Source organism: Oryzias latipes, chromosome 13, assembly GCF_002234675.1.
Source record: "Oryzias latipes chromosome 13, ASM223467v1".
Classification (NCBI taxonomy): Eukaryota; Metazoa; Chordata; class Actinopteri; order Beloniformes; family Adrianichthyidae; genus Oryzias; species Oryzias latipes.
This window is the reverse complement of record NC_019871.2, coordinates 23,073,975-23,095,552: the sequence shown is the minus strand read 5'-3', so window position 1 is coordinate 23,095,552 and position 21,578 is coordinate 23,073,975. Positions and strand designations below refer to the sequence as shown.

The 21,578-nt window shown below is 41.6% G+C and overlaps 1 protein-coding gene across 14 annotated transcripts in view; it reads left to right on the top strand.

Annotated features, from left to right (window-relative positions):
* The window catches only part of mecom (MDS1 and EVI1 complex locus), a 155,406-nt gene that overhangs the window by 125,324 nt on the left and 8,504 nt on the right, over positions 1 to 21,578 (top strand). The window contains exons 1-10 of one of the 14 annotated variants that reach the window (XM_020708416.2): positions 697 to 1,163; positions 2,550 to 2,684; positions 9,895 to 9,997; positions 10,110 to 10,223; positions 11,256 to 11,367; positions 11,467 to 11,614; positions 11,711 to 11,891; positions 14,836 to 16,228; positions 16,440 to 16,530; positions 17,772 to 17,798. In XM_020708416.2, the coding sequence (XP_020564075.1) occupies positions 9,949 to 9,997; positions 10,110 to 10,223; positions 11,256 to 11,367; positions 11,467 to 11,614; positions 11,711 to 11,891; positions 14,836 to 16,228; positions 16,440 to 16,530; positions 17,772 to 17,798 (2,115 nt within the window). In that variant the 5' untranslated portion in view covers positions 697 to 1,163; positions 2,550 to 2,684; positions 9,895 to 9,948. Of the gene's footprint in view, positions 1 to 696; positions 1,393 to 2,549; positions 2,685 to 9,894; positions 9,998 to 10,109; positions 10,224 to 11,255; positions 11,368 to 11,466; positions 11,615 to 11,710; positions 11,892 to 14,835; positions 16,229 to 16,439; positions 16,531 to 17,771; positions 17,799 to 21,578 lie in introns of those variants that run through there. The other 13 variants (XM_020708415.2, XM_011482823.3, XM_011482817.3 and 10 more) reach the window with 13 other exon arrangements.

Sequence of the window (21,578 nt, the reverse complement as noted above, 5' to 3'; positions counted from 1 at the left end):
CTGGGATGGAAGGTCAATGTCACAAAGTGAGGAGTTATCCATCATCATCTGCTCTCATCAGCCAAAGCCCCATCCTCTCCTGCTTAAGGAGCCTAATAAACGCGGACGTTTCTTTTATTATTGCATGTTTCATTACTGCATCTGCTTTGAAAGATTTTTTTAAAACAGGAAAGTACTAAATGTATGCGCAGAGCAGGTGCGCAGGCAGAGAATGTTCGTTTTTTGCGCAAAGTTTGATGGATGACTGCATGAATGTCGAGTGGAAGGAGCGAACTGCATTGTTTTTCCTTAAATCAGAGAAAATGCCACGTTTTCTTGTACATTTGTGAGAATGGTGGTAGGCCTCTGTCACCTCGTCTTCTTAAAAGTTCCCTGCTGCAGCATGAAAACTTAAATCTGCAGCTGTTAACCGCATAAGAGGCTTCGGGAAAGTGTTTTATTTTGTTTTGTTTTGCGTGCTGGGAGGTATGGCTACAAGCAATTAAAGAAAAAGCGGATTTGAATCTGTTCGTGCGCTACGTGTTGTTTAAAAAAAAAGTTGGGGAACACGTGCACATGCACAGCTTTGATGCTTTCGCGGGTTCATTAAAGTGCGCTGCCTGAGTGTGCAGTTCTTCCCTTTAGAAGCCCCCTAACGAACTCTCCGTGACCCCGTTCACCCTCACCAACCCCGGACCCCTGTCACTTTGAAATTTACTGCAGAGAGGAGTCCCTTCCGACCGGGGCGCACACCCCTCCAATGATCTGGGGGACCTGTCCCCTTGTGATGCGCGCGGAATCCCTCTCTGAAAAGACAAAGTACGCGGCGCGTAGCACGCCAGACGATGCTCTGAAAATCCACCAGTCCTCCTGCTGTCATACAGACGATGAGTACGGAGGGGGGAGGTGGGGGGGAGAGGAAAGGGGAAAATGAAAAGTTGAATGGCTGGTAGAGGACACCTGGGCGCGTCAGGACAGGAGGAGTGACACCAGAGGAGCGGACGAGCCAAACGAAGCGCGCACGGCCAAAAGTTGGGAGCAAGTTGATGCGCCAGAGGGGGATTTGGTTCCGCTGTGGGATGTCTGCGGGGCAGTGAGACACGCGCGGACACCGAGCCGTCCATCAGACACGCGGGGGAAAGCGGGTTTACTTTGAGCGTCTGAGGCACGACGCGGAGAGAGAGGTGCGTCCTGCGCGACTCCGAGACCCGATGAGACACCGGAACAGCGGCGCACCGCGGCTTCTTACCATGTCCAGAGCGCGGAGGGCGCAAAGAAACAAAAACACTTTGTAGTTTTATCTATTTATATTAAATTCCACTTCTGTTCTTTATTTTTATTTTTATCTCTCCCGGACTTTTTTATCGCTCTTCTTCTCACTTTAAGATCGCCACTTAAGCTCGAGTGTGAACGGTAAGCGCATTTATCCTAACATCAAATAAAATCCGTTTTCGGTCATTTATCGAAAAGTTCCACATTTGTTTTTGCTGTTTATATTTTTAATAAATTTGATATTTTTCGGTTAAACTTTAACCAATTGATTGGATCGATGCAGATCGAGTTTTAGTCTGAACAAAAGGCTTTTTGGTAAATAATTATTCATTTATTAGGAATGAGGATAGACACAAAGCCATGCGTTTGTCCCGTATCTTAACAATCTCTTTGTCACCTTTTTAAGTTCGTAGTTTGCGGTTCCCAGCAGTTGATTTGTTTCCATTAAAGTCTGCAGCTGCTGTCCAATAAATCAAATGTTCCCATTTTAAAACAACCGTACAGAAAACCTGTTAATTAAACAAGACGTGCAAAAGTCCGACAATTAAAAAAAAATTCTAAACGTTTCTATGTTTTTCCTAATCATGCAGTGTTGTAAACAGCATTATTACATTTTTATATAAATGATTAAAGAATAAAACATTATTATGAAAAAAATCAAATCTAGGAGGAAGTTGCAGAAGAACCAGAGATATTAACCAGCGATGTAAAATTTTATTTCAAAAGAAAAGTCCTTTTTCTCTCAAATTTTACTGGGGTCAAAATTGTTTTTGTTTTTTATACATTTATTTATATAGGTAAAACAAAGATCGAGGATGGTTATTTTGTCAAAAACAAAACCATGTAAAATTTCTATTTTATTTTATTTATTTTTTTATTTTCTTGCTAGTATTTATTTTAGGCATCTAAAGAATATAGTATTTCTTTGGCTGTAGTACTAATGTGTTGTTGCCCAATACTATTTACATTTTATCACGATGTAAAAAGCTTCCTCAGGGCCTTAATGACCTTTCTCCTAATAATTTAGTGTTCAAGTCTGTTTGTTTGGTTGTTTCGTTTTCCTTAGTCACTTAAAAAAAAGAAATAATAAAAATTTTAATCTGGCATGTTTGCATGTGTGTATTTTTTGGTGTGTATCTGTCAGTGGTGTGTGTTTGTGTTGCTCCACAGATTGCTCTGCTAACATTTGAGCTATATTTCTCGGTGGGAGGTTTGTGGTTAGGCTGTGTTTGGACACTGTAACCTGGTCTGATACCGATCGAAATCTACATCTCTCCTTCTTCCTTTCCTTTCTGCAGATCCTGGATGGGTCCGGCCATGTAAAATTCTGCGTGGATGCCAGCAAACCAGATACAGGAAGCTGGCTGAAGCACATCCAGTTTGCCCCCACGGCCACACAACATAACTTGACAGCGTGCCAGGTAGATGATCAGGTATGTGGAGACACAATTGCTCAACACAAAGAAAGTAAAGAAAAAGAAAACGTGGATGATTTGCTTTTGATTAGCTCTCAAACTTCTCAAAGTTCCTGCTTTTTAACTTTGATGCTTTTCCCAATATTTGTCCTCCTTGTGAAAAACTGTTATTGTGATCCAAGTCAGATAAACGCGGCTGGCCTGCCTTCAGTCTACACACACACTTCAGTGTGCTGCACAGACACCCCTCGCTATCAGGCCATGTTTTCCCACTGTAACGGTGCTGTGGCTTCTGCCGTGCAAAGACCACAGGGAATGATCAGAAGAGGCAGGGCTGGGATGATAGTTCTGCTCACTTCCCTGTCACGCTTGCGATATAAACTCTCAGATATGCATGGAATGTCACAGTCCTTTTGCTGCTCACCTGGCTGTAGAAAGGTGCGTGCTGCACAGATGGGGGCCTGTTCTTCTCCCTAACCCCCTTCAGACAGACGCACTGAGACACGGAGAGACAAGACAAGAGTCTAAACTTCATTTGAAGCGTGTGAGGAGCATGCCATCGCTTGACCCAGATAAAAAGAACACAATCAAGCTTTTGTGGTTGTCATCACTCCTCCCTGGTGGTCCATCTAGATAATTCTTTTAGTGCCATCTCAGAAATGCAGCTATTCAAAGATGTGCATAAGGTTTCCACATATTTCAATTCACATTTTTGCCATTAAAAAACAAATTTTATATCATTTGGTTTTTTTTTTTTTTTCCCACGCTGAAAAACCTTTTATGCGTCTTTTGCGTCCTCTCACCCTCCTCCTTTGGGAACAAAAATCTCTTCTTCACATGAAGAAGAGCAGCTTCCATAACACACTCAGCGTCTCTCTTGTAAAAGACACAGGGAGACAGCCTTTCCTGAGCCGGCCTCTTCACGAGGTGTGACTCACTGTCAACACGGTGGTTCTGCTTGGTTAGCCGTGTAAGGCTCCGACAGGTCACGGACATGGCTATGATGAGGTGATTGTTAAGTATTACACTCTGTCACAACACAGCACAATGTGCCGTCTTTAAGCCTTCCGGCCAACTCTGTGTGTTTTTGAAAACACACTGTAGCCTCTCACAATGCCTGTCTGTATTCTTAAATTGAAAAGCCGAAATGGGGTGGTCCTGTAAAGGCACTGTCAGTTTTTGGTGCTCTCTGTGTGTATATGTGTGCCTGGGCTTGTGGGGGCTTTTTGTGTTTACGTGTGCAAAGTGGTTTTTATGTCTCTTGAGTGTTTGCACACACCTGGAAGGGTCTGGGCTTCTACAAAGGCGCGTGGAAACTTTGCTTTTATTTGTGCAAGCTGCGGGGCCATGAATTGTTCATTGCAGCTCCCTGCACTCCTCATTCTTAGCTGCAAATGTTTAAAACACACACCACCTGATAACCCACCCCAAACCCACATATTACACCGTCAACGCTTGCAAACTCCTACTATCCACAGATTTCTGCACAGATTAATGGGTTCACATATTTCTGCTGTTGTTAAGTATTACACCTCAAGAAAATGATGAGATGTTCTCATGAAATAATTTTTAAGCTATTTATTTTGAGGCAGAAATTCCAGGTGCGTTGGTAGTCCCGGGTCTTTTTGAGCACCGGTTGAGCTCTGCCCGTGTGAGAGTGGAACTGCCTTCCATCCTCTCATTTTTCAGACTCTGGTCTATCAAAAAATTTATGAACAATCTTTTTGGAAAACGAGGGAGTAAAAGAGGAGGAATAAATGAGTGAGTCTCTTATTTTTCCCCCAATTGGAGGAAAACTCATGTTTGTTTTGATTTCTTTTTTTCTCATTGGGTTAGCTACATGTCCATTAAAGCTTCATGTTATGAAGGCATCTGCAGAAAAAACATCATCTCAAGGGGTTTCCCTCTAGTTCCATATTTTGATTTATCCCATATTCGATGTTAGAAAATCTGGTTTTCTCATAAAAGAAGAAAATGTTGACAAAATAATAAGATATAAATTGTAGATTACGTTTGCTTTTTGCAAAATTTACTAAAGACAGATTTTTATGGCTTTTCTGGATTTGATTTTGCTGAGTGGGGAGGGAAAAAGCATCAAAAGGAAATGAGGTGGAAGGTGACCACGCATGAATCACTGAAATGTAACAAATTAAAAAATGTTCTTTAAATTCCCTTTTATATTAAACCCATTAAAGCGTTTATTAATTTTTAACTGTTACTTTGCTAAATATTGTCTTCTTTCTTTCGCAGTCTTTAATTTTTTCTAGTCCACTCAAATAAGAGAGCGAGCATGGATCCCTCCATGATCAGCATGCTTTGTCATTAGGATAATTGGGGCAATTAGAGTCTGAAAAAACCCTCCACTGTGCTCCTCACTCCACTCATTCAAGTGAATGGAGAATTGATGGAAGTGTAATTAACATCTCACAACGAGGCCTAAAGAGCCTTTCATAAAATAGTCGGGATATGAGTGTTAATCTCATCCCTTCTATTGATTCTCACTCAGAATTGAGTGGGATGAAGTGGCTCAGGGGCATATTGGGAAAACACAGTTGGCATTGTAACCCACACACATAAATGTGTTATAAGGAATTTGGGGGAGACACATGCTGTAAAACCCAATATTTACTTCATTAAATAGAGTTTGCACCGTCAAAAATCTAATTTATTTATTTTCTCAAATAATTCCGCAAATTCCAATCCACCCGACTCTACTTTTAAGACTATTATTCCACATCTCACCCAATGAAACACAAAGAAAGTCATGCTGGCTTCCTTACATGCTCCTTCAATTGGCTGGAACTATTTCCACACCGTGTGCTCTTGCTCTTTATTACTCTCAAAGTCACATAATGGTTTTGCTTAGAAGCCAGGCGATGGCGACTGCCAAATATGCTGTACAAGTAGCATGACTGATAGCCTCAGGGAAGCTGCAACACATGTGGACATGTAATGCTGCTGTTGTGCAACAAATGAGCACGCACAAGTAAGCAATTTAGAGGTCGTCTTTGTTTAATTTAATGGTCATTTATTTTTGCTTCAACTTTAAGCCTTGATGGGCGTTTTTGAACCCTAAACTTGTTTTTACAAAAATGTTTTAATTGGTTGAGGGTGGTAAATGCAAAGAATAGTTTTTCGCACAGACCAGAATGCATTCTGAGTTTACATAGACCCACAAAATGAATAATATAGTTTAGCACACAGAGTACAATCTGTTAATGACTAATAGAAGAAACAAAATATCTCATTATTAGCCGAAAACCTCTGACAATAAGTGTGGATGTTTAAAAAAGTTTACATGAATATTTTTCATGTTTTTGCTGATGGTTTTAAGTGTTATAATCTAACAAAAGGATTTAAAATATTGTTTTTCTTGGGGTAATTGTCTCAAAAATGTATCCAGATTTAGGTTATACCCTCCTTTTTTGGTGCATATTGATTGTTAACTTATTTTCATTTAATCATCCAATCATTCTTTTTCTTCTCCTACATTTCTGTTTTTGTAATTTTCCTTCTTTGCTTGTGAAAGCTCCAAACTCCCAACAGAGAAGTGGGAGCAAGGAGGATCTTTTGCCACTCTCTTTGGACAATTAACTTTGAGGAGTTTCAAATTGTTTCCATTATTTTAGCTGGCTGCTCTTTTGTTGAAGCTATGGTTCCTGTCAGTCAACCTTGTGCAGTAGCTTAGTAAAGACTCAAATTATCTTTTGATCTGTTTTCAAAGTTTCTTTTCATTATAATTATGCCATTTTTAGTTAATAAACCTGTGCCGTTTTCTAGGACATAGTTTCTGCAGAGCTGCAGTATTTTATTAGAATTCGCCTCTGAGTTGTGGGGCTGTTAACATGAAGAAACTCTGCCCCTAGTTGCCATCACCTTTCTGTTTACACGCTCTCCCACTAGCTCACAACCTAACAATATTGGAGCAATATTGGAGCAATCCAGCGACGCAGTGCCTGATCCCAAGATTACAGATTTGAGCCAAGTTCCAAGTCTGCTAGTGGATGCATCAGAATGGAGTGGAGCAGGAAGCTTGTGGTCTGCGCAGTGTATTTTCAACGTAACAGACGAGCTCTTTTTGCTTTCTTTTCAGTCTGGTTTTCATTGTGAAAACTTAAGCATAAAGTTATTTTCTACACGTTTTTATTTTTTTAAAAAAAATTTTTTACCAATATGACACGGGGAATTCATAGAAGAGGATTGGTTTCCCATCTATAATCTTATTGAGAATTAGTTTTAAACATAAAAGCTTCAACAGTTTAATTGGTAGAATTGGATTGATCAGTTTTCTAGTTTTACTTTGCGTATTATTTTACCATAATAGGACATACATGCTTCTTAAAATAAAATATTTTAAGTTTATGATTACATGTCCTGAGGCTTGACAACCCCCCTTCCCTCCCTCCCCAGTCCCAGTATCAGTCTCCTGGAGCGGAATCTCTGTAGACCAACATGCCTGTTTGAGCTGCTATCTGATTGTTTCTGAATCACAATATTTTTGTGACCTTACAGGGGTGACGGCCTGTGAGTGCCTGTATGTGTTTTTCTGTGTCCATGCGCTGGCGTGACTCTGACAGAAGCCGAAGTGAAAAATGTCAGGACCCTCACAGTTCAGTTCCCTTAATTCTTTTGTTCACACGGTGGGGGCCACATTTTGCTTTTTGCCATCCAGGACTGCATCTCCATTTGCCAAGCTGGTAAACCCCTTAGGACCCGGTGCTGATAAGAAGGTCATGTTGATTAACAAAGGCAAGAAAAACAATTTTGCTTTTGAAGAAGTTAAAGTTATAAAATGCAATCTAAGTTCTAATATTTTTAATGTGATTTTTTTTTTGTTTAAAATTGCAATAAAATACAAAAAAATGCTCTAGAAATAAAAGATTTGAACCCTTTAAAAGAGGAGATGTCGCCCACGACACCTAAAAAACACACGCTCTTTGGCAAACCGTAACTTTTCAACTGTCTTCCTGATCAACATGAATCACCGTAAAAATGCAATACATTACTGGGGCAAAGTAAGTGTCACAAAAGCTACTTTTTTTGTGACAAAATCAGCTGATTTACATTGATTACTTGATTTCAAAATAATTCAAATGTTGTTCAAAATAAAAAAAAAACTATTATCAAAGAGGATCTCTCAGGTTTTAAGATACGGACACATCGTGCATGTAACACATGTTCAAGCACTGAACACAAGTTTTCAGCCCATGGTGATCACACAAGACAAACAGGAAAGGGCTTATTCTTCTTCTTGCACAGTTTGCTAGCACATGTTTTCCACCTACAGTTGGTGCGAAATGTGAAAGCGGTGATAATCTCCAGACACTTTCTTTAACAGATTTGATTCTGATATATGAAAGACTTGATGTCATATAATTCTGGCCGGTCAAATGCTGCCATTATTTATTTCTCCTTTATAATCAGTTTGAAACGGTTAACACTGTGAATTTAAGGGAACAAAATCTATCCTTTACTACCAAATCTATGCCCCTTATTGGTCAAAGTTTGACCTTTTATAGCTTTCGTTTTGTACGTAGAGCCTGAAGAGCGCCATGGAAACTTGCGATGCATGATCGCGAGAGCTTTGAACACAGAAGGCCATTTATGTGTGGAAGTGGTCACTTGAACACGCGTTGCCGTTTGTGTGAACGTAGCTATGAGATCAGAGTGATTTGAAAATAAAGTTTGATTTGATAACACATACAGCCTGAGAGGGGCAAATATGTTTAGGAAACCAGCTGTGAGAACAAATGCTAAACTTCACTGCATCTCCACAAGAGCGGTTCAGATATAGAATAACTGCAGGGAAGGCATTAAAAATTGTCAATCAATAAAAAAAAATTAAAGGAAAAATTAAGGTTGATATAAGAAATAGATATAAAGAATTCATGTATTTAAAAAAAAAGTTTGACCATAATTTGTTTATAAAACTTTAAGTTTAGATTAAATTGAAAAAAAGCTGCTTGGACTTGATAAGCAGTTAATCTTCATGCAAAGCCCTTTTTAAACCTACAGTCATTCATCGTTCTACTTTTGTTTATGATGTTTATTTTATCAGTCCGAAACAAATGCAAAAAATCACAACTTTAATGTGCTGCATATCAGTGCAAGGCTGCTTTTCTCACTTCAGAAGCTGGAATTACGTTGATTGTGTAAACGGTTGAAAATTTATGGTGTTTAAAAGAACGTTATCACTGGAGCTAAAACTTCAGTGTTAAAGGGCTAAAAGATGTCACTTTCTTTCCTTTTTAGGAGCATGCACCAGTCCGTTTGTCAGCTGAGCCACTGTGACTCTAGTTACAGTTTTGTATGAATCATTGCATCATTTTTCCATAAATACAAACAATGGTACCTGCAGTTGTAGAACAGTGCACAGGATGCTTCACTGTCCTGACTCTGACCAGCCCTGCGTGGCTCTGCTGTGGATTTGTTCACCTTCCAAGTATCCACCTCCCCACCCCTGCAGAATTCATTTCTAATAAATGCCTTCATCGTCATTGTCATGGTGACACAGCAAAGGAAGCTGTGATGCTAAATGTCCGAACCTTGCCAGGAATAACTCTGTGTGGGATTGTTTCACAGAGAAAGCCCATTGTGTGTTCATGGGGAGCTTTATAGTCAGTTTCTTAACCTAAGCAGTGCCTCCTGACACACTCGTCGCTTATTCGAGAACATCAATTGGTGGCATGAACACTTTAAAGTGAAACATGTGCATTCAAACATCAACTCTGCATCACAGCACCTAGGTTTAACTTCACTGTGTAACTTTGTTCTACGATAAAATTGTTTGTTTCAAACAACCTGCTTGTTTTGCCGGCTGCTGAATTAGCGTGTTCATTCCCACTTCCTGCCCACTATGATCTCCACTGTGTGTACTTGACACTGTATTTACCCCTGCACTTTGGTGGTTAGTGCTTTCATTTACATAAGAAGATGGATGTCTTAAATGATGACTATTTACAAGTTAATGGGGGTGTGTGTTTTTGCGTTTCATCACCCCCCTCTGAGGTGGTGATGATTGTATGACATTCATGTACACAACTTGGGTACTTTGTGTATTTTTTGTGTTATTCGTACAGTATCAAGAGCGTCCCTGATGGACATCTGTTGCTATACAATTATGGGCATAATTGCAGTGACTAGCAAAGAAGTAGTGCAGCACTGGGACGTGTTCCTCTCTACACATTTGTGTGGCCTTCTTAACCTAGACTTGTGCTGTCTGTTGCAGATCTTCTACAAAGTCACCAGAGAAATCTTTCCCGGTGAAGAGCTGCTACTTTTCATGAAGGCAGAGGAGTATTCATGCGACACAATGGCTCCTGATATTCACGGTGCGCATTATAAAGACACACAAATCTGCATTTTTGTCCCTTTGTGACGCATGTATACATTTTAATTATCTAAACAAGCACTGGGATGACTTTCCTTCCTTCCACTGTGCAGAGGAGAGGCAGTACCGCTGTGAGGATTGCGATCAGCACTTTGAATCCCGCAACCAGCTGCTTGACCACCAGAAGCAGCCATGTGGGGGGCCACCTTCTTCATTCCTAAACTCAGGTTTGACTGGAGTTAAGGCGTTAGTGTGTGATGCTGCTGTGAACTGTAACTGAGCTGTCGGGTAGGAAAACTGAAAACTCAGCTCAGATAGTTGTACACGAATCTGCAAATTGGTCTGTAATATCTTAAAGTTGAGTCATGGCTTCTGGCATGGCATCAGGAAGCTCCATCATGAAGCCACTTGGATGAGAAGTGAAATGATTTAAAGAGGAAGATTTTAAGTCCAGATGCCACGACTCAACTTCAAGATGTCACCTGGATTAATGAGAACATTCACAGACAAAGTACTACACATTTTGGGGGAGAACCTCTTAAAAGGGTGCAGAAATATGATAACACATTGGGTTTTTCTTTTTTAGTTTAAGCTCCAGAATTCAAAAGTGAAAAAGCTTTACATTAAATATCTAGTGTGGCCACAGGTTTTTTGACTAATTGGAATGAATATGTTCATGCTCAAAGACACACTCTCATGAAAATCGAATTTTTGGTGTTTTTAACATGTTCTTGTGGCATTTTTCTTATGAGGAGGACATAAATTAAGAAGATTAAGCTCAAAATTGAATTTCTGACTATTCAAATCGTTGTGAATCAGGAGCAGAAAAACTGCTTGGCGGGCTCCTTGCTCCGGGCTCCATGCCCACAGCTCAGAGTCGAAGTTCTGATGAACTACTGCTGCTCTGCAGAAACTATGTCCCAGAAAACTACACGTTTTTTTTTTTTAAGCTAAACCAGCAAAACCATAATTAAAAGACAACTGGAAACACTATTAAAATAGTTCAAAAAACGGTTTTTAATTCAGTTTTAATTACATTCTGCCTTCAAATAATTTTATATATATATGCTGGACAAAACACTGACAGACATAATTACTTGAGAACAGAACTATGCACATAGAATATCCTACAGCAAAATCTTAGTCAGGTATGACAGGGATTTAAAAACGTGCTGTTGGTTAGATGTCCGGCTTCTTGAAGTTCAGAATAAGAGTTTTCTTGATGTATAGTCATCTTACATCCTGTCTTGTGAATCCAGGAGAGGATAGCGGGCTGAAGGACCATGAACCTGAAGACTTGCGGCCCTACAGTTCATCCCATGGTCTCCACGAGTGCAAAGAGTGTGATCAGGTCTTCCCTGATGTCCAGAGGTAGTGTCACAATTTGAGCATATGGTCTATCATGCAGTTTTTCCAGTGGTTTGGTTTTTCTCACAACCACACGCTGTTCTCCTTCTGTGTTCCTTTCAGCCTGGAGGCCCACATGCTCTCCCACTCTGAAGAGAGGGAATATAAGTGTGATCAGTGTCCCAAGGCCTTCAACTGGAAATCAAACTTGATCCGACATCAGATGTCACACGACAGCGGCAAACACTACGAATGTGAAAACTGCTCAAAGGTAAAGTGAAGGCACTCGCTTGAATTGTCCTGATTATTCCAACCGGGTTATTGTAATGGATAGTAACTCCTCTGTGTGTATGGTTCCTTCCCCCAGCAGGTGTTCACAGACCCCAGCAACCTTCAAAGGCACATTCGCTCGCAGCATGTGGGGGCGCGTGCCCACGCCTGCTCTGACTGTGGCAAGACGTTTGCAACGTCTTCAGGCCTCAAGCAGCATAAGCACATCCACAGCAGTGTCAAGCCCTTCATGTGTAAGTCACTAAGACCCTACCTATGTAAGTCTCCTCAGTACATTACAATAATAATGACAATATGCTTTGACTGGCATTGATTAGCAGGAACTAATAATTTTGCAGAAGTAATTTAGGTCTTCCACAGGCTCTCCAGCACATGTCTTTTTAAGCCAGGTGACATGCAGGTGACCTTTTGCATTAAGGTCCTCAGTCACTGCTGGTTTGGTAACACCAGCAAACCTCCTGTCAGTCACCATCAACACCACTACTTACACGTTTTTCATAGATTTCACACATTTTTGCTGCGTCTAACAGACAGATCAGGTCTCTTTCCGTGGAGGGCTTTTATTTCTTTTTAATTTTTGTGCTCCACTCGAAGCTTATAAAAACATATTTATGCTTAAAAACACAGTCGTTCCCCTTTCGCCAGCTAATATGTTGGAATTATCTTCATCAAAGACCTCTCATTCCTCAATCTGTCTTTTCTGGCTCTAGCACGTTCATCATTCCTCACAAATAGCAACCACATGTAGAGCCCTGCAAATAATCCATTTGCTGTAATCAGCAGAAAACATGCAGGTTTGAAAACAGCTAATGGTTGTGTTAAAAAAGATGAAGTAATCCCAAGCAGAAAGGCTCCCTGGGTAAGATACTGTGTGGAGTGTTTGATTGTTCTTGAATGACATCTTCTGGACAGTAGGGATGTACAAAACTGGCATTTTTGTTTTGTTTTTTTGTCAATATTATCAGTGCACACGAAGTATGTATACACAACGTATGAATCATCTATGAAATGAAAACACTCAGAAATGTGTTTATAAGATTCAGTTTCCTTTTAAGGAGCAAGAGAACACACATGTTCTAGATGACAGTTTACGCTAGCTGGAATGCGTGCCTAGTTATTCTATTAATGACACTATTACATCACTGATGGTGATGATAGGAGTTTCCTTGTGGTTTTTTCAGACCCTGTGGTTATACTAAAAACATCCAATAAGGATCAATAAAAGTTGTTATTTTGTTTAAAAAAAGTGCTGACTTCAATGTAAAATGCATGTTCAGACTTTAAGCCATCAAGACTTTATTTGTTGTATTCAAAATGTCTTTTTTTTTTTGTGTTTTGCCACCTACATTCCCTGCACCTAAATACTGGCCATCAGATTAAAAAAACAAATTCCATGCTCCTCCCACTTTTTCCAGATGTTTTCAACCTGATTTTAAAGACTGCTTTGACTTCCTCATTTACTCGTTAAAGTCGGCCTTTCTGTAAGGTTGCGTTCTCTTTTGGCTTAGCCTTACTCACTTAGAATTCCTCAGGGCTGTTTATTCAAATCTGCTTCCCGAATACGTTTTCCTGGTCTTCCTTTCAATCTCTTTGAATTGACTCTCATGCACCTTATGTCTGGAAAGCATCCAAAGTATGCATGAGCTTAATCACTGGGAGAATCTAACCATTTCCTGATACCAAACATCTAACAGCAATGTGAGCAAAATCTATCACTCAGAGGTGCCTCTGACTGATCTTTTAAATGGAAAAATCAAGGTTTTAAGGCGTAAACTGGAGTGAAACCAGTCCAGAGAATTAGGGAGTGTTTGAAAGCAAGCAAAGAGGGGGTTCTTGTCAAGATGAGTGTTTTTTTGTGGGGGAAGCTGAATTGCAAACTGACATGCAAGAGGCAAACTAGAGGCTATAAAGAAAATCTGAGAAGTTGGAGCAGAAAACCGGGGAGTAAATGTACCAATCAGCTGGTAAATATTGGAAATAAGGTGTGTAATATGAACAGAATGTACATGGAGCACATTAAACTTAAAAAAAAGAAGATAAGTCAATAAATAAAGATGGAGAAGATGTTAATTCGCTTATATCTTAATAGGACTTATCTACTTTCCAATAAAGGCCCAAAGTGCTTTACAGTCACATTCCCATTCACCCATGCACGCACATGTTCACACTCTCCGCTGCCAAACACTGGCACAAACTTAAACCACCCACAGCAATGTGGGGTTCAGTGTCTTGCCCACTAACACTTTGACCCCAAACCTTCTTATAGGATTTTAACTACATTACTTTTGCACCATGTCTGGAGAATAATGTGCAGTCACAGTTGAGACATTTTGTTCAAAGAACCCCTTTCTAAATCATCCACTAGTATTACATAAAGTTGACAGATTAATGACCACGATAGATAACATTGGATGCTGGGGTTTTGTTTTTGGATCGGGTGTTGTCAATGTACATCTTCCGGGGCTAGACAAAGTGACATGCAGCTACAGAACGGTTGGCTGTGGGAAGGTCACTTAGCACAGGACGACATGGCCTCAGCCCAGGGGGGGACAAGGTGAGGGGGTTGCGCAGGCCGGCTTGAGACTTTAGAGGCCTGGAGGGGGAAGAGGGAAGAGAGGCAGCAGAGGACGTGAGCCCTGTCCCTGGGAACCGGACTGCAGGATAGGATTCATTCAACTCCACTTCCTTCTCAAACCTAAAATAGAGCCATTGTGCTGTGTGCGGCTGAGAATGTGTATATGTGTGTAGCTTGAGTCTGCATTCCTGTTCACATCCCTGTGTGTCTGTGTGTGATCCAGCTGCTTTTTGTTGTGTGAATACTTTGCAAATGTGCCTGCATGTCCATGTCCTCGCCTGATTGTTTACGGACTCCTTGGGAGCGTTACTGAAAGGACAATGGGGATGGAGATGCCTGGGAATCTGGTTTGATGTGCAGGTGATGAGTGGCAGCAAAAGATTCACACAATCAAACAGACATACTCACTTACAATGCCAGGATTTGGACACGCCTCTGTTTTTACATTGCTGGAAAGCTATTGTCAGATTGTTAGTGGGAACAAATGTGATATCACTCATGCTGTATTACTCCTCCCAGGGTTTTGTCATTCTAATTCATGTTAACTAGTGATGTCATGTAACCTGTCTCTGTGGTAATCTGTAATAGCAATTGACAGCTTGTGCATCTGTCTCGTGTCCCTGCAGGTGAGGTATGTCACAAGTCCTACACCCAGTTTTCTAACCTTTGTCGGCACAAGCGCATGCACGCTGACTGCCGGACACAGATCAAATGCAAGGACTGTGGCCAAATGTTCAGCACCACGTCATCCCTGAATAAGCATCGACGCTTCTGCGAAGGCAAAAATCATTTCACGGCCGGGGCTCTCTTTGCCCAGGGTATGCCACTTCCAGGCACTACTGGTTTGGACAAAGCCGCTCTTGCCATGGGTCATAGCAGTGCTGGACTTGCTGATTATTTTGGGGCCAGTCGCCACCATAGCGGGCTTACCTTTCCTGCAGCTCCTGCATTTCCTTTCAGCTTCCCAGGCCTCTTTCCTTCTGGACTATATCACCGACCTCCCCTCGTACCAGCCACAACGTCTCCCATCAGACAGCCACCTCATGCACCTGTTGCAGGGCCTGGTACAGAGGTGAGCAAAAGTCCTCTGCTTCCTCCAAGCCCTGGAGCTCTTGAGTCCCGTGAGCTGCTGAAAGCTCTGGGCAAAGATTGTTCACCTGAAAAGGAGAAACTCGACTCAGAGCTCCACAACCAGGGTTCATCTTCCTCCACAAAGCAACGAAACAAGCAGAGCGACCACTCTGAAAGCAGCGACCTGGATGATGTCAGTACGCCTAGCGGAAGTGAACTGGAGAGTACGTCAGGCTCTGAGCTTGAGAGTGACTTGGACAGTGAGAGGGAAAGAGGGGCTGCTCGGGAAAACGGCAAAGGCCCCAAGAGAAAAGCCAGTGAAGGCGAACCCAAGAGCCACGGTTTGATGGACAGCAGTGCTGCCATAGACTTTCCTGGCCCTTCCCTGATCCCATCCTCGCTGGATGAGCACACAGCCGTAACAGGGGCTGTGAATGACTCTATTAAGGCCATTGCCTCCATTGCTGAGAAGTACTTTGGATCAACTGGGCTAGCTGGCTTGCAGGACAAAAAAGCTGGGCCTCTGCCCTACCCTTCTATGTTTCCATTGCCTTTCTTTCCCGCTTTTTCCCCTCCAGTTTACCCCTTTCCAGATAGGGACGCCAGGTCTACAAACCTCAAAGCGGATCCTCAGTCTCCAGGAGATGAATGCAAAAAGGCCCAGGGCAAGTCTTCGTCTGAGTCACCTTTTGACCTCACTACCAAGCGAAAGGAGGAAACATTAGCCTCATTTGCCTCTTCCAAACCAGAGCCCTCACATCCAAGTGGACAGGATCAGCCACTAGATCTAAGTCTGGGGCCCAGAGGCCATGGACGTAAACTAAAGGAGGAGGACGTAAAGAAGAATCCTACTTACAAAGATGAGAAGCGAGCAGTGGAGATTCCCAAACCAAACACCTCCCTGCAGCATGCCAGACCTACACCTTTCTTCATGGACCCCATTTACAGGTATTGCGATTCCCAGTGTCTCATTATTTATGATATCACAAGATAAAAATCGTACAAAATGTTTGACTGTCATTACAGAAAATCAAAGCGTTAGATCCTTCTGAAAAACTTTACAGTTTGTTTATTGGAGTTTCTTTTGTAAAACTGAACAGATATGTCCCCATGTCTGCTGCTGTTTGTATGTTAAGAGCTGATAGAAATCTATTATTAGCAGGGTTGAGAAGAGGAGAATGAGTGATCCGTTTGAAACTCTGAAGGACAAGTACATGCGACCAACTCCAGGCTTCCTCTTCCATCCACAGGTACGTTTTCACCTGTGGGCAAACTTTTTCAACCTATATGATTTCCTATAGCTCTCTACTTGTAAAATCTCAGTGCCACAGGTGGAGACAAGTCTTGACAGTATCAATTTTTATTCATTCTAAATTGATACCAATATCACTATTACCCCTCCTGATGTTCAGATATGACAGTATGATGCTAAACATTAATTTTATGGGTTTTTTTTTCTATTTCACAATGTGTATCCTAAACTGGTCAAACTGGGATTGATGAGGATTAGACTGCAGCCATAGTCTTATACAAGCTACTGCCTGTTAAGACCATTGTTGGCTATCTGAAACAGATGTGGCAGTAAGAAAGGGAACATTGTGGCATTTTCTTCCCGTAATATGTCTTTGATTACAGTATAAAAAAATGATATGATCTTAAAGTAGTGATTTGTACTCCTGGGTTTTGTGCCAGTGTTTCCACAATTTTCTTGCGCGTGTGTGTTGTGTGTGTGGACACACGCCGATTTTAACACGTGTGTGTTGTGTGTCTACGACATGTTGCCTCCCCGTTCATTTGCTCAAACTTGCCCTGCGGGTGAGAACAGTCTGTCGGAAAGTGAAAACACCACTTTCTCAGGCATATGATTTTTTTTTTTTCCTTTCTGTTCAAGCCGTTTCAGGTCTAGTTTTTACAGGCTGTTTCATTTGTCTGATTTATGTCCCCTGTCCAGAGTGCTGCATGGGCCCAGCCTGTAGCAGCCACATGGCTACTCCGCCTTCCTTAATGAGGTGTCCTATCAGTAGAAACACTAACTGAGTACTTAGACCATCTTTAAGAGTTTATGACAAAAACTCATGACACACAAATCATTCCTAAAATACCAGGCCCGCACAGCTCTGAGTCAAGAGGCCCTTTGTACACTTCTGAGTGGGTTTGTTGTCAGTTACCTGACTCAGTTTTAAGCAACATATCCAAAAAAGTTTGCAGTTCTGCGGCCACTGGAATTTGTAGTGAATCAGCTTCTTATTTCCTGGAAGGAAATTTAACATCCAGGCAATACTGGTTGTGGCCTCCACTAACGAGCCTATTGAGCAACAGGAAGTGTTGGAAATGATTTGTCTTCCATAACTTCCCTGCCAGAACTCAGCAGAAAGGTAGCTTTCATAGCATACCAAATAGAAAAGTTCTCATACTCCTCCAAACCTATGTATTCCGTTGATTACTTCTTGGTTCTGACAGCTTTCTCTTTTCCCTCTCTTCCGCCCTTCAGTTTCGTTTGCCAGATCAGAGAACTTGGGTAAGTTCTTCTTTAACCTACAGTTCCATTGCTGTTGAAACAGAACCCATCCAGTAATTGATGCATGTGCTGCACAGCAGTTTGCAGTTGACCTCATTCAGCTTTAGCATGGCTTCAACCTATCATCATCACAAAGCTGTGTACGCTCTGGGCATGTGTTGCGCGTTCCAGAACACACTGAAAGTGGGCATATGGTGTTCACACAGGTCTGTCGCTACCCAATACTAGCGTTGGAAGAGGCTTGATGTGAAATGTTAAAACGGTGCAAATCCCATGTCAGGCTCCAGTCCGGAGTGAGAGCGTCAGGTCCAAGGCAAAACCAATAAAAACCACTCCACAAGGTTTTTGTGAATGGGGAAAAATGGCTGTTATTTTTATTTTTACAGCAGGTAACCAGCAGCAATGTCAATACATGCTCTGAAACCCAAATTCCTCTCTCTCATGAACCAAAATTCACACTTTTATAAGACATGGCCCCTCCCCTGGGCCAGGTGGTTTCAGTTGAGGTTAATTGTTGATTTTTGGTCAGGCCCTACAAAAGCCTACCAAACCCAGAGAATGGGTCCTTTGACCCAGGAAGTGAAACTGAAAAAGGTAAGACAAGTCAGCAAGACATACAAAAATAGATAAACATAATACACCCAAACAAAGCACCCAAAATAATATAGGAATAAAGGAGTTAACAATGTGTATATCAGTGTGTGTTGTTATCAGGAACTTGCTAAGATGTTTTAAATGGTTGAATGTGTGCACCCACCCAACCAGCATTAGCTTAGTCCCTGAGTATATGATGTGTGTGTCTGTATGTTTGAGTTCCTGTGTGGAGTTTCAGTCAGGGGAAACTGCCACATCCCGTGAATCTTGCTCCAGGCATTTTTTCGCATCTATGAGACTTGGTGTCATATACAGGCGATGATCACTTTTCCAACTGTTGTCACTTCAGTGTATTGCAAAGGATGCCATCCATGTGTCACTACCAAAGCCAAGTCCCTGATTGGTCAAAGTTCAACTGATTTAACTATCAGCGTGCATTCAATGGGTGCACATTTTGTACGTAGAGCCCACAAACAGACTTTAAAACTAGCGTAAACGTGAGAGTTTTGAATGCAGAAGCCCAAAATGCTCATATGTGTGCCTTTATATAGACTTTTCATTGGAAGCAGCCGCTCAAACCCGGTGCGAATGTACCACAACAAGGCCGATCATAGGGTCCCACTCCTTTATCTACTACTGAGAATAAGTGAATCCTATTCCTGTTTTCTTTTATTTTTCAACCATTTTATTTAGACTAACAGAGCCAAGGTTCCTGATTTGTTGCTATATTTAATTGTAGAAACCACCCTCATTAACATGAAAGGGTTGAAGAGGGAATTTCCAGCTGAGCGACACCCTATTTGAATGTGCAACTCTAAATATATGTTTGCTTTTTCAAATGGGCATTGAAGGGATCACATGCAAGAGGGGGCATGGGAATTGGGGGGTGGTCGTTAAGAAGCGCTGCTTTTTATCAGGGAGAGGGTAACAGTCTCTGTGGGACCAGGGAAGCGGGAGGTTAGGCCCTCCCTCCCAACATCTGGTTCCTGATAAAGATCAACAATTGAGAATGCATCTTGCTAATTAAGGCCCGAAACAGCATCACTGACATCTAAAGATGGCCAATCAACTGCTGGTCCCAGAGCAAGGCTATAGCAACAAGCGAGTTTATAAATCCGCGCAAAATTGCCTGCGGAAATAAGGCCAGGGGTTTTGAATGTACATGTGTTGGGTTGAGAGGGGGTCACTGACAGCAAGAAGTAGGAGGTCCATAAAACTATCAAAAAATCTCTTTTGAACAAAATGGTTCCTTGCATTTTTATTTGAGCATTTTGCAGACAGTCCTGTCAAACAGTGGTCTAATGAGCCTCGCTCACAATCCATAAAACAGTTCAGAAGCTGGAGGCTTTAAGTGTAATCTTACCGGTGTAATCTCTCATTGTGTGACTCATTAACTGCTTGAGTACAAAACACTCTAGACTGAATAAAAGGGCTGCTGTGGTACATTATTTACATTTTGGTACTTTTATTCTAAATATTAGTACAGATAATTATTTGGTAATTGTTCCACTCCAACATCCAGCAGAGGCTTAATTAACATATGTGCCACAATTCATTTTAAATCTTGTTTAAAGTTAATGTGCAACAGCAAATGAATCCCTTATCCTATTTATTACATTGTCAGATGTCCTTTTTATAAGACTTTTTTAAAGTCTCGCTCTAATTCTCTTTTGATCTTTTATATTAATGTTCCCATTTGTTTTTTAATTAAAATTATGCAATTTTTTGCTAGAATCAAAAAACGCGTGTGGTTTCTAGGACATAGTTTCTGCAGAGTGACAGGGGTTCATTAGAAATCCACCTCTGAGATGTGGGCAGGACTATTGGTGTTGAGAGAGCCCACCCTTGCCTCTGTTTACATGCTCTCCACTAGCTCACACCCTCAACCTAACAATAAAGGTGCAGAAAATATGGCAAGCAATTATGGAGAAATCCAGTCGTATAGCTTTGAGCCAGATTCCAGCTCCGACGAGGAAAAGAAAGACGGACGTGGATCTGGTCGTCTACAAGTGGATGCATCAGAATGGAGAGTAGCAGGGAGCTTATGGCTTCTTATTGTCGCACCTACATCACTGCTACAAACTTGCTGAAACTGCAGTTTTTGTCTGCACCTTATTCAAAACAATTTAAATAAAGAAATACCCATAAATGCCACTTTAAGCTTAATTTTCTTTATATACATGTCTCCATCATCAGAAAAATGCCACATATTGAACATATTAAAGACACAAAAAACATGATTTTCATTGGAGTGGGTCTCTCAGTGATTCTATTGCAGCTCCAGCTAAAAACACGCTTCCCCAGTAGATGGAGCCAAGATGGAGCAATGTTCAGCTTTAAAAATATCTTATCGAACAAGCTTGATACTGCCGACAGCTTTAAGGGCCTTAATGTTCAAGAGAGTTATGGATTCTCATTGAGCTAGTCAGACAAACTGAGCGTTCGCTCCAGTGTCTTAAAAGAGCCCACTGAAACACGCAGTGCACATTTAAAAGAAATATGAAAGCATTTCACCTCCCTCTTTCCCACAATCTCCTGTCCATCTTTCACTCTTCTCCTTCTCCCCCTGAAGCTTTCTCTCGCGCTTTCTGAGTTGCGCTTTGATTCATGGCGTGTCGCGTTGGCATATTCATAATCAAACAGACCTGACACTCCACATCCTCCCTCAGCGGGAACGTCGACGGCTGCGGCAGGAACTTTACACTCAGCCGTCACTCCTAATCAGCCGCTCCCAACACCGGACTCCACCGCTATCCATCAACCATCAGACCCACTCTTTCCAGGCTATTCGGCCTTTCTTTCTGTCTTGTTTGCATTCTCATTTGTGTGTATCTCTCCTTCTCTTTCACTTTTTCCTCTTTCATCTGACTTGTGTCCCCTGATCATTGAGTCCTTCATCCTCCTCTCAAGTACTCCTCCTCTGTTTCCTTCTCCCCTGCTCTCCTCAATTTGGCGTGAAGTGACAGGAGGTGAAAACAGGAGATGGAATGTCAGAGTCGGAGCAGGGCTCTGGTGGAGGACCCGAATCACCATTGATTTGTTGCCTTATTGAAATAAGAAGAAGAAGCAGGCACACAAAATATTGCACATTTTTGTGGGCCCTTTATAAAAAAGGAAAATATTTCCTGTGTGTGTAAGCGCACATACGTGTGTGTGTGTGTGTGTGTGTGTGACGAGGCTGACAGG